The sequence below is a fragment of the Equus quagga genome, chromosome 9 (genome assembly GCF_021613505.1).
Source record: "Equus quagga isolate Etosha38 chromosome 9, UCLA_HA_Equagga_1.0, whole genome shotgun sequence".
NCBI classification, from domain to species: domain Eukaryota; kingdom Metazoa; phylum Chordata; class Mammalia; order Perissodactyla; family Equidae; genus Equus; species Equus quagga.
Window position 1 is genome coordinate 99,714,065 of NC_060275.1, and position 14,239 is coordinate 99,728,303.

Genomic DNA, 14,239 nt, shown 5'->3' on the forward strand with positions numbered 1-14,239 from the left:
TATAACTTCCAGTCTGAATCAGAGACAGACCAGCAGAGAGAATGATTTCTCTCTTACTCAGCCTATTTTGTATGCAGGCTTTTAAAGGATTAGATGAGGCTCACCCACATTGGGGGAGGACAATCTAATTCACTCAGTCTACAGATTCAATAGTTAATCTTATCTAGAATCGTCTCCATAAACACAGTCAGAATAATGTTTAACCAAATATGTGGACACCCTGTGGCCCAGTCAAAATTATAATGTACATGATAGAGAAATGCAGTATTTTAAGATAATAGTTTCTGTTTTTGTTAAATTGCACAAGAAAATAACTATTGGGAGCTTTCCTTCTCCATTGAAATTGCAAATTTAAGACATTGTTCTAAAATGTGTGTTTGATTTTGTGTAAAATAATTCTTTTAAATGACATTTTAAATTAACTTAAATAAATACACTGAAAGCACAATGAATCCTGGGTGTCAAATGCTGTTATTTTCCAACACTATTGTTTTCAGTTTTGCCTTGCTAGTTTTTTTCTGTCTTTCAAAATTTGAAAAACAAACATGTGTATGCAAAATAGGCTAAAAATTTTAAATAAGTCTGTGATGATGAATTTTATATGTCAGTGTATTTATTCAAATTTAGAAGAGGCAAATAAGTTATTTCCAGGGAGAGGGGACTACTTGATTCATTGATATTTGAAGAAAATTGTCATATTTTGGTACTCATATTTCTTATTACATTTTCTGTAGGCTTTGTTCTAGAATAGATAAGCAATATTCATAAGATTTCTACTTTATTTTGTTTCACTGATCCTATAAAAATGGTGAATTTGGGGTTCATGTATAAGATTTTTATTTATATTTAGGTTATTGTGTAATAGATTTTACTATTGATTTCTATTAATTCTAAATGTATGATTCAAAATTAATGATGTGGTAATAGAGAAATTCAAAATTTTAAGATAATGGTTTTTGTTTCTGTTAAATTGCACCAGAAAGTAACTCTCAGGAGCTTTGATTCTCAAAATGAAATTGTGAACTAAAGACACTTTTAAAATGTGTGTTTGATTTTGTGTAAAATAGTTCTCTTAAAATGGCATTTTAAATTAACAGAAGAAAGATTATATACAAAATACCATGGCAGGGATTAGAACAAGTAGGAACAGGATAATAAATGTGTTACAGTTATTTTAATATATAGGTGCCTAAAATAATATTGTTTTGTTGCAAATATTTTATTTTGTAAGTAAAATTCAATATTTTCAGACAACATACTTATTCTGAAAACCTCATAGTTCCATAACTATTTTAATTTCTCTCTGTACATCATCCTCAGTCTGAACAGCATAATTTTAATACTGAATTTTCCTTGAAATTTTTTAAATTAAATATAAAAATGATTCAGAGAAAAATATAGTGATTATGATTACTACCATGTTTGGCTAAATATTTTTCCTGACTCCAAAATATTTTGTATCAGGAGAACATGTTTGAAAAGTGAATTATTTCCATAGGTATTTGAATCTAAGTAGGATGGAGAATCATATCTGATTGAGTGTGAGAGATACCAATTCAGTTCTCTGCACATTCTAATACATCACAGTAAAGTGTTAAATGAAATATTTATTAAATGCAAATAATAAAGACATAACACAATATTGTATTATATTATTATAATTATGTTAACTACATAGAAATAATGGAGCAGGATATGGAAAAATTAAAACTAATTTTCATTTGTGTGTACTTATGTAAAATTTCCATTGAAATTTTATAACAGTATCAACTTGTTCCTGCTTTTTATTTTGGCTACTTATTAATAATTTCCATAAGATAAGCATTGGATGGGGGTCCCTGACATAGTCCACAGTCTGCCCCGCCGCATTTACTATTCCACAATTTTCAGTAAATTGCAGTGTCACCCCTGGATTTCCATCGTTTCAGTCTGAAATATATGTGGCAATATTGACAATCAACCAATCTCTCACGTTTCTTTTTCTGAGTGTGTAAACATGAGAACAGTAGAGTATAAGCTGTGGGAGACATTTTATTTTCTATTTCATCTATTTTTCCTTACTAGTTTTATTTTTCCTTTCTTTCATTGAGAAATTAACACCAATTTGTTCATAAAAATGTACAAACTAAAAGTAAAGAGAAAAAATTTAAACTATATAACTGCTTTCACTATTGTGTATTTGAGAGTATTTTTATGAGAAATAAAGATAATAAAAGTTGAATTATACTCTATATACTGTATTTTAACATGACTATCTTACTTAAAAGCATGTACCTGTATCGATGATTTACATCCAACAATATATGTAGACCACACTTTTAATGGCTGCAGATGATACTATTGTATATTAATTAGCCTAACTAAATCAATAAGGTGAACATTTCAGTTGTTTCCACAATTTTTGCCAAATTAAATAGAACTTCTAATACATATCAATTTTCTTTCTACACATCTCTTTCATCCTTTCCTAATTATTTCCTTTCATTAAATTATCTTTTCTTTTTCTCCTCTTAGAATAAAAGTACTAGCAATGCAAGATATACATATAAAAATATTTATTATAAAATAGCTTGAAAAAGTATTTGAAAAATGCAGTCATTAAAAGAATATTATTGACATATAGAGATTTCTAAAATGTAGTTTAAATAAAAAGGCAAGTTTTATTTTATTTATGATCTGATTTTTCTAATAATAAATGACAAATCTGTTGCATATATGTGAAAACATACTGCTAAAGAAAGATGAAACATTTAGTTTTTAAGAAACGTGTTGAAATCTGAGTGATTTAAAGAAAAATATCTATTTTCTCTTTTGGATGTTACACTGTAGTGGGCATGGTAAACAGTTGCACCAAATGTGATGAGGATCATGTAGGGAAGTGAAAAGTGCCCTATAATTATAGAGCAGGCATAGCTATTCTAATCTAGGGAGTCAGGGAAGGCATCCCTAAGCAGAACATTTTGAAATGAGATATGATAAATATTTAGTTAGGGGAAAATGAGAAGAAGAAAGGTCTTAAAGGGTGAGAGACACATATGCAAACATCAAGTGTGAAAGTTGGAACAGGCCTTCTGAGACATGAAAACAAGTAAGGCAAAACAAAACAATTGTTATGTATGGAATGCATAACAAAGAAGGTAAATGTGGCAGAGATGCTTCTGGAAATAAGAACAAGCTTATGGAAGATGTATAAATAAGACTATAGGGTCCAAGCAATTAGAATAATGATAAAAGTAAAGGTTCTTTTTTCAAAGAATAGTATCCCCTTTTAATAGAGGAGGCTTAGATTAAACACACAAACAATTTGCCCAGATAACACAGTAATTTGCATAAGACTAACCCTGGTTTGTAAGACTTTAGATGCATGGTTCTTAGGCACTGTACCTTGCTGAAGATTTTTAAGTTAGGAAATAACATGACCAGATTTGTGCTGTAGAAAAAGCAATTTCTTTATTATTGAACATTGTCTGGGTAGAGCAAGAACGGGGGAAAGGAATCAATTAGGAGATTGCTGCCATGGTCCAGATGAGATAGGTTGCAGGATAAAACCAGGATGGTAGCCATAGAGATGGAGACAGATGGGTGAGGAAGATATTTCAGAGAAGAAAAGGCTGCAGATATTTATTTTGATATTGGGCTTAAAATTGAAGGAGGAGTAAAATATGAATCCTAAGTTTGTAATTTTGGCTGTCATAACAAACAGATTCAAATAGTAAAACAGTTCAAAGATGGAATGGGACACCAAAGAAATAGATGGAGCTAGGACATAATGGGCATTGTGAAGTATGTGATGGAAGGCAACATAGCAGGGGTAGGCTAGTTAAGATTCAAGTTTCAGAATAGTTTTAGGTTTGCAAAAACATTAAGATTTTTTCCAGTTCAAAATTTCTGGGAATACACGGTCCATTTGTCTGTTGTAAATACTCAGTGATCAGCCTTCTACTTTAAGTTGTTTTTAAGACTGGTATGTATCAGAAGAAGGAAGATAATTTATGAAAAAATCCTAATGTCTTCAGTAAGAAATTTTTCTATTGCCGGTGGAAAAGACCTGTGTGCATTTGACCACTTGACATTTCAAATAAGTGCATAAAATATGCTAATTTCAAAAAAATGATAACATTGTGGTTGAAAGAGTCATCTCCCAAAGTCATACAGAGAATAAGCTATGAGACAAGAATTCTCTCTTTCTAACTGGTCTCTGATGACAGAGGCTGTGCTTCCAGAAAGAATATTATACTGAAGGGGAAATAATCAGTTTAAAATGAAAATATACATCCTAAACTTATCATCTTAATAAGTTCAGAAATTCCTTGCATCATATCTTTGAGTTTAGTGATTTTAAATGTAATCAAGATTATATTAATATTTTACATCCAGAACTGAGTTAATGGACTATTTTTCTTGTTAAATATACTAGGGTTAAGTCTTGGTAGCGTTCTATTCCAAAATATCTTTGAAACACTGTGTTTTGGAAAAGATATATTCATTTTCATTTTATTTCACATCTAGTCTCTTATGATGTATAAATATAATCGTTTAAAAATTTGAGAACGACAAAAGCTGAAAGGTTTAGTTTTCCCATGGTGAAAACTAAGATAACCATCGCGATCATTGTTCCAGTGATATTACATGGAGACAAATTGATATGTGCCCAAATTATTTTTTTCTGTAATAACAATGCATCTATTTATAGAATTCTTCTTTTCTACCTCTCTGAAGCTTCACACTGACCAAGACAAAGGAGATGGAAATTTAAAATACATATTGACAGGAGATGGGGCCGGCAGTCTGTTTGTTATAGATGAAAACACAGGAGATATTCATGCTGCAAAGAAATTAGACAGAGAAGAAAAATCCCTGTACATTCTTCGTGCCAAGGCAATAGACAGAAAGACCGGGCGGCAGGTGGAACCCGAATCTGAATTTATCATTAAAATTCATGATATCAATGACAATGAACCAAAATTCACAAAAGAGTTATACACTGCCAGTGTTCCTGAAATGTCTGGAGTCGGTAGGTATAAGCTAATCTATGTAAACTAACTTTTTAATTTGTTTGTTTGCTAAGGTAATTTTTATGGACATACAGTTATGATATGGGGCCTCTTTCAAGATAAGAACTACTACTTAGTGTTAACTATCTCACTTCTAACTACTTTCAATTGTGTATATCTTAATATTTCCTGCTATATTATAACTGACATCTAAGATAATTACGGAAAGCAGTTATTCCATTGCATTTCAACCAACATCTTCACCTCAACTCAACTGTCATTCAAATGGCAGTTAAGTTGAAGGTGTTTTGGTCTGAAATGAAAGGAATATGAAATAGTGTCAGCAGTTTTGGACAGTTTTGCTTGCATTGCTTTGAATACTAACAGCTAATGCTTGCATTTGACAAATATCTTTTGATCATCTTATTTGATCATGGAAACAACTTTATGTGGTAGGCATGGGAAATAGAACTTTAAATCCCATTCTGTTAATTAGGACCCAGGATTCAGAAAAATTAAGCAACTTAATTAGAATCAAATAACCTGGTAGCTTAACAACAATATTTCAAATCTTTTTATATTATTTTAGTTACACTCCATTACCAAACATTGGTTTATCTTGCAAACTGAAAATAATTGTTTCATTTTTTAAGGCTGACCACAATTTTAATACAATTTGTTATTATGCAATGTTTTTATCAGTATGTGTGGCATTTAACTCTATATAAAAGATTTAAATTTATTAATAAGAGAATAAGAGCTGACTCAAATCATAACATATTTCTAAAAACCCAGGGATAAAAGCTTACAATAATATTCAAAATACACAACCAATTTTCAAAATTTGATACTATTTAGCTGAAGATTGTTTCAAAATCAGTTTTAAGTATCTAACTTTGACATTTTTATAATGAGTACATATTTCAGTCTAAAATAATTTATTTATGAGGAAAAATAAACATATACCCACGTTTACTGAGTGATTGATGTAAAATGTTTCTTAACTATGTGTGCCACCCAGCCAGAAGAACCAGGAGTGTGTAAAGTGTTATTTCCTCCAAACTCACGTGAAATTTCACCAGTCTGAGGGAAGGGCTGTTCTACTGCCTTTTCAAATATTCGTTCCCATAATATGAAAGGGACTTATCAAGTCAGACAGGAGTCCTGTGAAATCACAAAGCCTAGGATGAAATCTGAGTGGTTGTGTTTCCTTTAATACTGTTAAATATCTGTTAGCCTGGTACAGTTCCATGGAAAGTACTGGATTGGTTCATGTAGGTCGACCAGTGGGCTAATGCAGTATACAGCATGATCTCTTTATGGGCTTCTATTTGAGATGAAGATACATCTGAAATTATATTCTCTATTTCAACTTCCTATGGATGAGCATTCTAAAGTATTTTGGTTTTCTGGTTGACCTCTTTTAACCCTTGTAAAACATTATTGCTTTTCTTATAGTTACGTTATTTTGCAAAATATTTTGCCACTTAATTGTACAAAAACTTTCACTTATCCTTCTCCAAAAAGATTTGATATACTCATAGGAGTAAAACGTATAATTAAGATGACAAAGATATTTGAATACGATAAATTTGTATAATAATTGATTTAAATTTGATGTTTTAAAATTTTCAAAGCATTACCTCATTTTTGAAAATAGTATTTATTATCAGACTATTATATACTACTATAAACTCAAATAACCTGTATTTTCTCCTATATTATTTTGTGTTGAACAATGGAATGTTATTTCTCACTCTGTATATTTCTATCATCTATCTACTTAACTGAAATGTGTTTTTTTCTCATCTGAAATACTACTATAATCTAGATTCTATTAATATTTATCAAGTATATAATAAGATCAGGAGTGGACTAAGCAATTCTATATTTTATTATTTAACAACCCTTCACTTGTTCAATTCCCATAATAAAATATAGAATATATAAGCTTATACATGGAAGGCTTACAGATTATCTTGTCCAAAAAGACCCTTCCTGTAAAACAATCTATATTTCATTTATATAAGCCTTAGGCTGTGTGCAGTACAACTCCTGATTATTGCAGGCCTTAAAAATGAGAATTTGAGCCATTTCAATTGCCTTTCCTTTATGTCGACAATTCCAACAAAACTTAGGAAAACATAGCAGGCAACTGTATGTCTCTGGTTGCAGTTTCTTGCACTAATAAATTAAGAACTACAGGTAAATCTTGATCCTATTTATAGAAGATAGTTATTGTTTATTACTAACAGTGACATCATTCCATTAATTGCTTCCTCCTTGGCTCACCCATAGACTTTGTGTGTGTCTATTTTAAAATATAAATGTACACATTTAGGTATACAATATGCAGAAGATACTATACTTAGTTTAATCACCTCTTTTGATAAATAACTAAAAATGACCCCAAAAGAGTTACTGACTTGCCCCAAAACACACAGAGACAGCTTATTACTATACTAGTTTTAAAAAGAAAAAAAATTAATAAATGCAGAGATAAGTGGATAATTTTAATGCCTTACGAGTTATGCTTATTATGCAAAACATAGTTTGGAGAACTTCTAATTTTATTAGATTCTTAGTAACTCTTCAAAGCAGCATTTTTCTTATTTTATTCTTTTAATTCAAGTGCCCCACTCAATAAAATTAAATCCAAATAAGAGTAAGGTGGGGGGGCCGGCATTTTATAGTAAGATCTTAGATCCATTAATATATATAAAATTATGTCTAAATAAAAAGTAGATGTATTCTATATCCTGAAATTGTATTGTTCTTTTCTTGTAAGTAACTCTCCTGCTTGATTTAAAGGAAGGCAGAATTTAACTCACAATTTTGTAGATAACGATTTTTCCACTTTTACTTCACGAATAACCATTTAGAGAGGAAAACTAAAAGGCGATACTTAGGAAAATATAGAGGCGATGTCTAACTCATATAATAAGAAAGTTCACGCATAATCAAATAATAAAGAATACCTCTGTGAATGAAGTAATGCACAATGATTTAATTCTAGTATTATTTTCATTATATTAGTGGTTTTCATTTAAATCATTGTGATGATCATTTAAAATCATCGTGATTTTCATTTTAAATCATTAATGATTTTCATTTAAATCAAAGAATTGAAAAATTGCTATTATTAACTTTGAGGGTAAAAGAAGTCTAATGAGATAATATGAAATGTCTTGACTATAATTTCACCCTTCTTTCCAGTGTTATCCTCTGATGTTCTTCTCTCTAGTATCCCCTTCTTCTCATTTATTTTTGTCTTAATATATTGTTTCTTTTTCCCTCTCACCAACTGCTCAAAATCATATTCCTAATTCTTCTTTGGTTCCTCATATCACATGCCTTCCTCCTTTTTAGTTAAAAACAAATGACTCCAGTTAACTCAAAATCTGAAACGTATTAGCATCTTATGATGATAACACATAATGTGGATGATATATGAGAATATATAATGAAGGAAAATGGGATAAAGTCTGATTTAAATATTTGTAGCACATCCCTACTTTTTATATTTTCCATTTTTTGGTGGTCATTACACTTTGGTTAAAGACTGTCTATCAACTTTCTATATGTGCATGCATTCATCTTCATCAAGGCAAATCCCTTTTGTGTAAATTTGATGGTGTCGGATGCATACTTTCTCATTGACTGGGTATTTCCCCTAAGTGGTCTCTCAGAAACATATCCAGTTCCTCTCTCACACCATTCCCGCAACAACGAATCAGTCTGTACTTTTTCACAGATCCCACTAATGACTCATCAGTGAATCTGTCATGTCCTAATACAGGCCCTTTCTTAGAGGTTCACTGCTTCTGGATTCAATGATGTTTCCAATCATATGCATAACGCCATATAGGCTATTTCGTGCAGTATTGAGAACGGAGCGTCTCCCTCAGACGGGCTAGGTGCAATCCCATCCCTATCACCTACCAGCTGTGTGATCACGAGAAACCCCTATATGCCCCTACATCCTATGTTTATCACGAGGATAAACTGATAATACAAATCAAGTGATGAGAACTCTGCCTAGTCTACATTAGGCATTTTGTAAATGTTAGTTCTGATTATGACTTTGTGCCAGAAACTCTGCTGGGCTCTAGAGATGAAATGTTGAATAAAACCAGACATCGCCCTGCCTTTGGAGCTTATATCACACAGGACAAAACCTACAAATTACAAATAACATAAATTTGTCATTCAGGCTCCACTATGTTTTATTTAATATTTTTTACCTTTGTTTAATATAAAAGTAAAATATTTTAATTTATTCAAGAACAAATTAAAATTATAAGTATATCAGAAAATGTAGAAGTGTATAAAAATTAAAATGGTGTATTCATTTTTAATGTGTCTTTATAGACAAATGTTTATAAAATTAGTACACAAACATATAAACCACTTTCTATATAATTTTATTACTAAATAGTACTGTGTAATAAGTCATTACATTTATGGGAAATAACCTCAACTGTCCATTCCCTAAGTCCCACACTCTAGGTGCTTATCCCCATTATTACCAAGAGTCTGAGAGTTGGGACAGTCTTTTATATGGAGTGTTTGTAGTATTTTAGCCACACAATAGGATTGATTTCTATTCTTTATATTAACTTCTTTTTTTTAAGGTCAATTATTTTTGGATGAGTTCAAAAATCACATACCCACAATAAAGAGCAAACGATCAAAACCAAATTTAACAACCAGAAAATGTTGTTAAAAGTGTCCAAATGTATAAAGGCGTGTTTTTACCTGTGCCCATTGTGAAATGATACCCACAGTAAAGAAAAATAAAACCGTTGCAAAAGAAGTGTCATCAAATTGATGAATTAACTACTTGCATTAGCATATTGATTATGCTTAATAATTTGTATTTCAAATAATTCTCATGTATGAAAACAATTCTTATTCTAACTATGTTCACATAAGGTAATAAAAAAAGAAAAGAATTAACTGTAAATCAGAAAACCACTTTAGTTGAACTTCTGAACATTATTGTGGGGAAAATTCACCTTATCATTTTGCTTTGGTCTAGCTAGGACATGAGTGGATAGATTTTACACCATAAACTAGTACACATGGGAATCACTGAGTGAGTTGTAGTGTGTCCTCTCACAGGACATAATTCAATTATGTTGCAGCTGAGGAGACAGAGGCCTCAGGAGGAAGAGCTCAAGTTCTCATCTCATGCTAATTAATTTTGAGAAAACATAAAAAAAGACAAATTCACGTGTTAGTATTCAAATATGTGGATGGGAAATGAGCTATTAGTTTAATCTTACTGTCCACCATGTTAATTTTTAGAATTTGCAGAACCATATACATGCAAATTTTAAGAAATATTCACTATAACTCAATTAGACAAGTCATGAGTGTGTAATACATGCAGGGTCTTAAAGTAGGTGACAGGGCCAACGTGGAACTCACCTAGTCCTAAAGAATCTCAAAATCTATGTAAGTATCAGATTCAAACTTTTGAAAAATTGTACATAGTACACTGAAAAATGTCATACAAACTCATTTTGTCCAAGGGATTCATGGTAGCCTTCAGTTAATAGTAGTTTTACCATCATGCTTTGAATTTTTATAGAGATCTAGTGAAACATAAGAAAAGTCCATCAATATGTTGCATTCTGTTTAGCTCCTGAAACTAGCTCCTTTAAAACTTTATTTTTTAAAGATAGTAATTCATGACAAAGTTAAAAGAAAATAATTTAAATTTTATACAGTAAAATTAGAATGTAATGTTAAATTACAACATTGTATGCGACACAGAATCATATATTCATAATTATTGCATTATAACAATGCAATTAAGTTAACTTGGGGGGAATACCTACTTATTTACATGTGTGCAGCAAATAATAATACATAGTATATCAATAGGTATAATCATATATGATTGTGTTAACTATATTTTAAAGGGAGACAGAGACACAATAATAATTTATTTTACATACAGAAAAGCTTTGCAGATCAACTTTATGTCATTTCTGTTTGTTTTTTCACAAAAACAGGGCCTCTCTATTTTTCATTCTATTTACAGTATACTGTTAATTTACCAGAGTGAAAAATAGCGGAGTGTTATCAATGTCAGGTTTATCTTTGACTATACATTTCGAGTTAGCAAGAAATGTATTAATTGAAAATTGCATGTGTTTTGTATTCAGTGAAAAATTGTTGTCCCTCACAATACTTTCAATAAATTAAAAGTGCAGAGCATTTGTCTCATTATATTTATCTTTGTGATAAAACATGCGTTTGATTTTTCTTAGAGAGCTCAAACAATAAAATTAAGGGATATTTAAATTTTTAAAAAGAATGAACGAGAAAAGTGTGGAGTTTCTTTTGAGGCAGCATGATTTAAACAAATTTCTTTAAACATATACTGTGGTCTAACTCACCACCCAACCAGCACTAGTTTTTCAGCAAGATAGTTTCAAATGTAGAAGCATTTAAATGTTTGTGTTTGGGTGGGGATTCATATAGGTACGTCCGTTATACAAGTGACTGCAACAGATGCGGATGATGCCAACTATGGAAATAGTGCCAAAGTAGTCTATAGCATATTGCAAGGGCAGCCATATTTTTCAGTGGACCCGGAATCAGGTAACAACATTTAATACTTGGTCTCTTTCTCATTATGAAATACACCTGGATGCACAATTTCTTTGTAGATTTTTCTATATTTCAAAAATGATCTATGCAGTATCATCTCTACTTATTCCTTGGAAATAAAAGCAAATTTCCTATTATTTAAATTGTTACCTCTTCAGACTGTCATTTATTGACTTTAAATTTATGATGCTAAATACAAAATTTCACAGAGATTCAGCACTTCATTTGTCATAGGAAATACTCAAAACCTAAAGAATGTGATAATCATCAAAATTAAGTAAGTTTACTTGTCTGAAGATTTTTGATTGAAGTTAATTTTTTTCATCAAAAGAATAATTAAATTGATTAGCAAAACTCATTCCCTGAACAATTGCCCATGGAAGAATTCTTTGTGTTCTGTCAATTCTGTTGAATTGGTAGAGATTGAAAGACTTATTTGGCTACACCAACATTTTATCTGTTTGTTATGGTGAACTTCTATAGCATGGATCTTGCATGGCTTAATTTTAAAACTCAGTGATTGCATTATAAAACATTGGTCTCCTTTTTCCAAAAGGCATAATAAAAACTGCATTACCAGACATGAGCAGAGAAAATAGAGAACAGTACCAAGTGGTTATACAAGCCAAGGACATGGGCGGCCAGATGGGAGGCCTTTCTGGAACCACCACAGTGAACATCACTCTGACGGATGTCAACAACAATCCTCCTCGATTTCCCCAGAGTAAGGAAGGTTTCAGTGGTCTCATGTTGGCAGGCTTCTCCAACACCCTACAAACAGAGGCTAATATTTGTCCTAGTGGTTTCACTACTAGTTTATGCATAAAGACAAATCCACAACCCCTCCCCCTACAAAGTAGCACGATTTCCCACCAATTGAAAGTGACCATGATCATTTTCATCACTGAGTAGGTAGTGAGGGAAAACATGGAAATGAGGTTCTTTTGGCAACTTTAATTATCCTCTTCTACATTTTGAAGAGTTATAAAGTTATCTAGACTACCTTTCCCAACATTTGCCATGAGCATCTCCTTTTTCTTATCTCCTTCCTGGTTAGGAGTGTGGACTCCCAAGTCTGACTGCCTGGCTCCAAGCCCCTGTCTGAGACTTGTCTTGCCTTGGTTCTCTTGTCTGAACATAAGAATCATAATCCCTGTTTAATGGATTCTAAAACACACACTTGATGTTTTAATGTCTCCGAAATCAGATACTATATTAAAATCAATGCAAGTTGGCTTAACTGGAAGCATTTTTTTTTTTTCTTAGTGGCCCATAGAGTTATGGTATACCTTGGTTATGATGGCATCTGAGACTTGTTAAGGTTTCCTGGTATCTGATACCTACTTGTCAAGATTAAAGCAGTCAATACCCTTTCAGTCATCATCATTTTAGGCATGTACGTTAAATCACGAATTCTTTGCATGCCATGAGTTTCTACAAAACCAGATTCTGATTCTCTGCTGAGAATGTTTCCATTTTGCATTAATAAAAGTATAAAGGGCCCTATATTGAAATGTTCAGTTAAGGGGCCTCAAATTTAAACTCATGACATTGATTCCAATACAGAAAAGCATTTTTCCAGGCTAATAAAATTTAAAATATTTGGTGATTCAGCTTTGGAATGTGGACATATACATATGATAAGTTTTAAAAATCAAGTTTGCTGAGAACATGACTAATAAGCCTAATTAAAATAAAACTGAACTTTGCATTCGGTTTCTCTAAATATAAACCAAGACTATGAATTCTCAAATGGTTTGCCAACTGTAATTCTATGATCTATTATAATCTTAGCAAAAGGTTTGGAACTATAATAGTAACAGTTAAAATGATCAAGACCTAGCTCCTGGGCTAAGCATATTAAAGACAAAATTTCATAAAATCCTCATAACAAATCTATGAGTTAACCGCTATCATTATCATCATTATTTTGTAGATATGGAAATCAAGGGTTAGAGAATTTAACTAACTTGCCCAGTGATGAGAATTCAGATCCAGGCAGTTGGATTGAGAAGGTCCTCTTCTTAACCACCAAGCAAACTGGAAAGAGAATAGACTTTGAAGTCAGAGAGACTTACTTTTGCATTCTGCTTTCCCCAATTTTACACGACGATTTCCTTGAGTTCTCTCTCTGAAGATAACATACCTACCTTGGTCCTCTAAGGACTCATGCTAGAATTAAATAAATTACCATAGAGGGCCTTCAGCCCTCTATAGAGTTCAGCACATATCAAAAGCTTTAAACATTTCTGGGTTTTATTAACTTTTTTTGTAACTTTTTCCTACTATCCACTGAATAGTCATAAACTAAAATGCTTTCAGGGGCAGAACCATGCAATATAATGATGGCCTGGAACCACAGGAAACAGAAACATTCATATCCCACTTAAAGACATAAACAAGGGGGAAAAAAGAAATTGCTGTGTATGGGTTTAACTTTTTATCCCTGACTTAGAATACAAGAATAAGTGCATGTTCTTTTACAATTTATGTAAAAATGTGTAATGACCATTTTGAATGCCCCAAATAAACAGTAAATAACTAGTTTTCTTGCTCTCTTAAGTCAAAACTTCTGGATTCTAATATCAGGCCTACCATTTGTTATCTAGTTAACCTTGGGA

At 31.7% G+C, this 14,239-nt stretch overlaps 1 protein-coding gene across 1 annotated transcript in view; it reads left to right on the forward strand.

The window, feature by feature from the left end:
- CDH9 (cadherin 9) overlaps positions 1-14,239 on the forward strand; it is an 87,521-nt gene that overhangs the window by 48,087 nt on the left and 25,195 nt on the right. Inside the window, exons 2-4 of the mRNA XM_046672144.1 lie at positions 4,720-5,014; positions 11,490-11,609; positions 12,175-12,342. Coding sequence (XP_046528100.1) covers positions 4,720-5,014; positions 11,490-11,609; positions 12,175-12,342 — 583 coding nt within the window. The remainder of the gene's footprint in view (positions 1-4,719; positions 5,015-11,489; positions 11,610-12,174; positions 12,343-14,239) is intronic.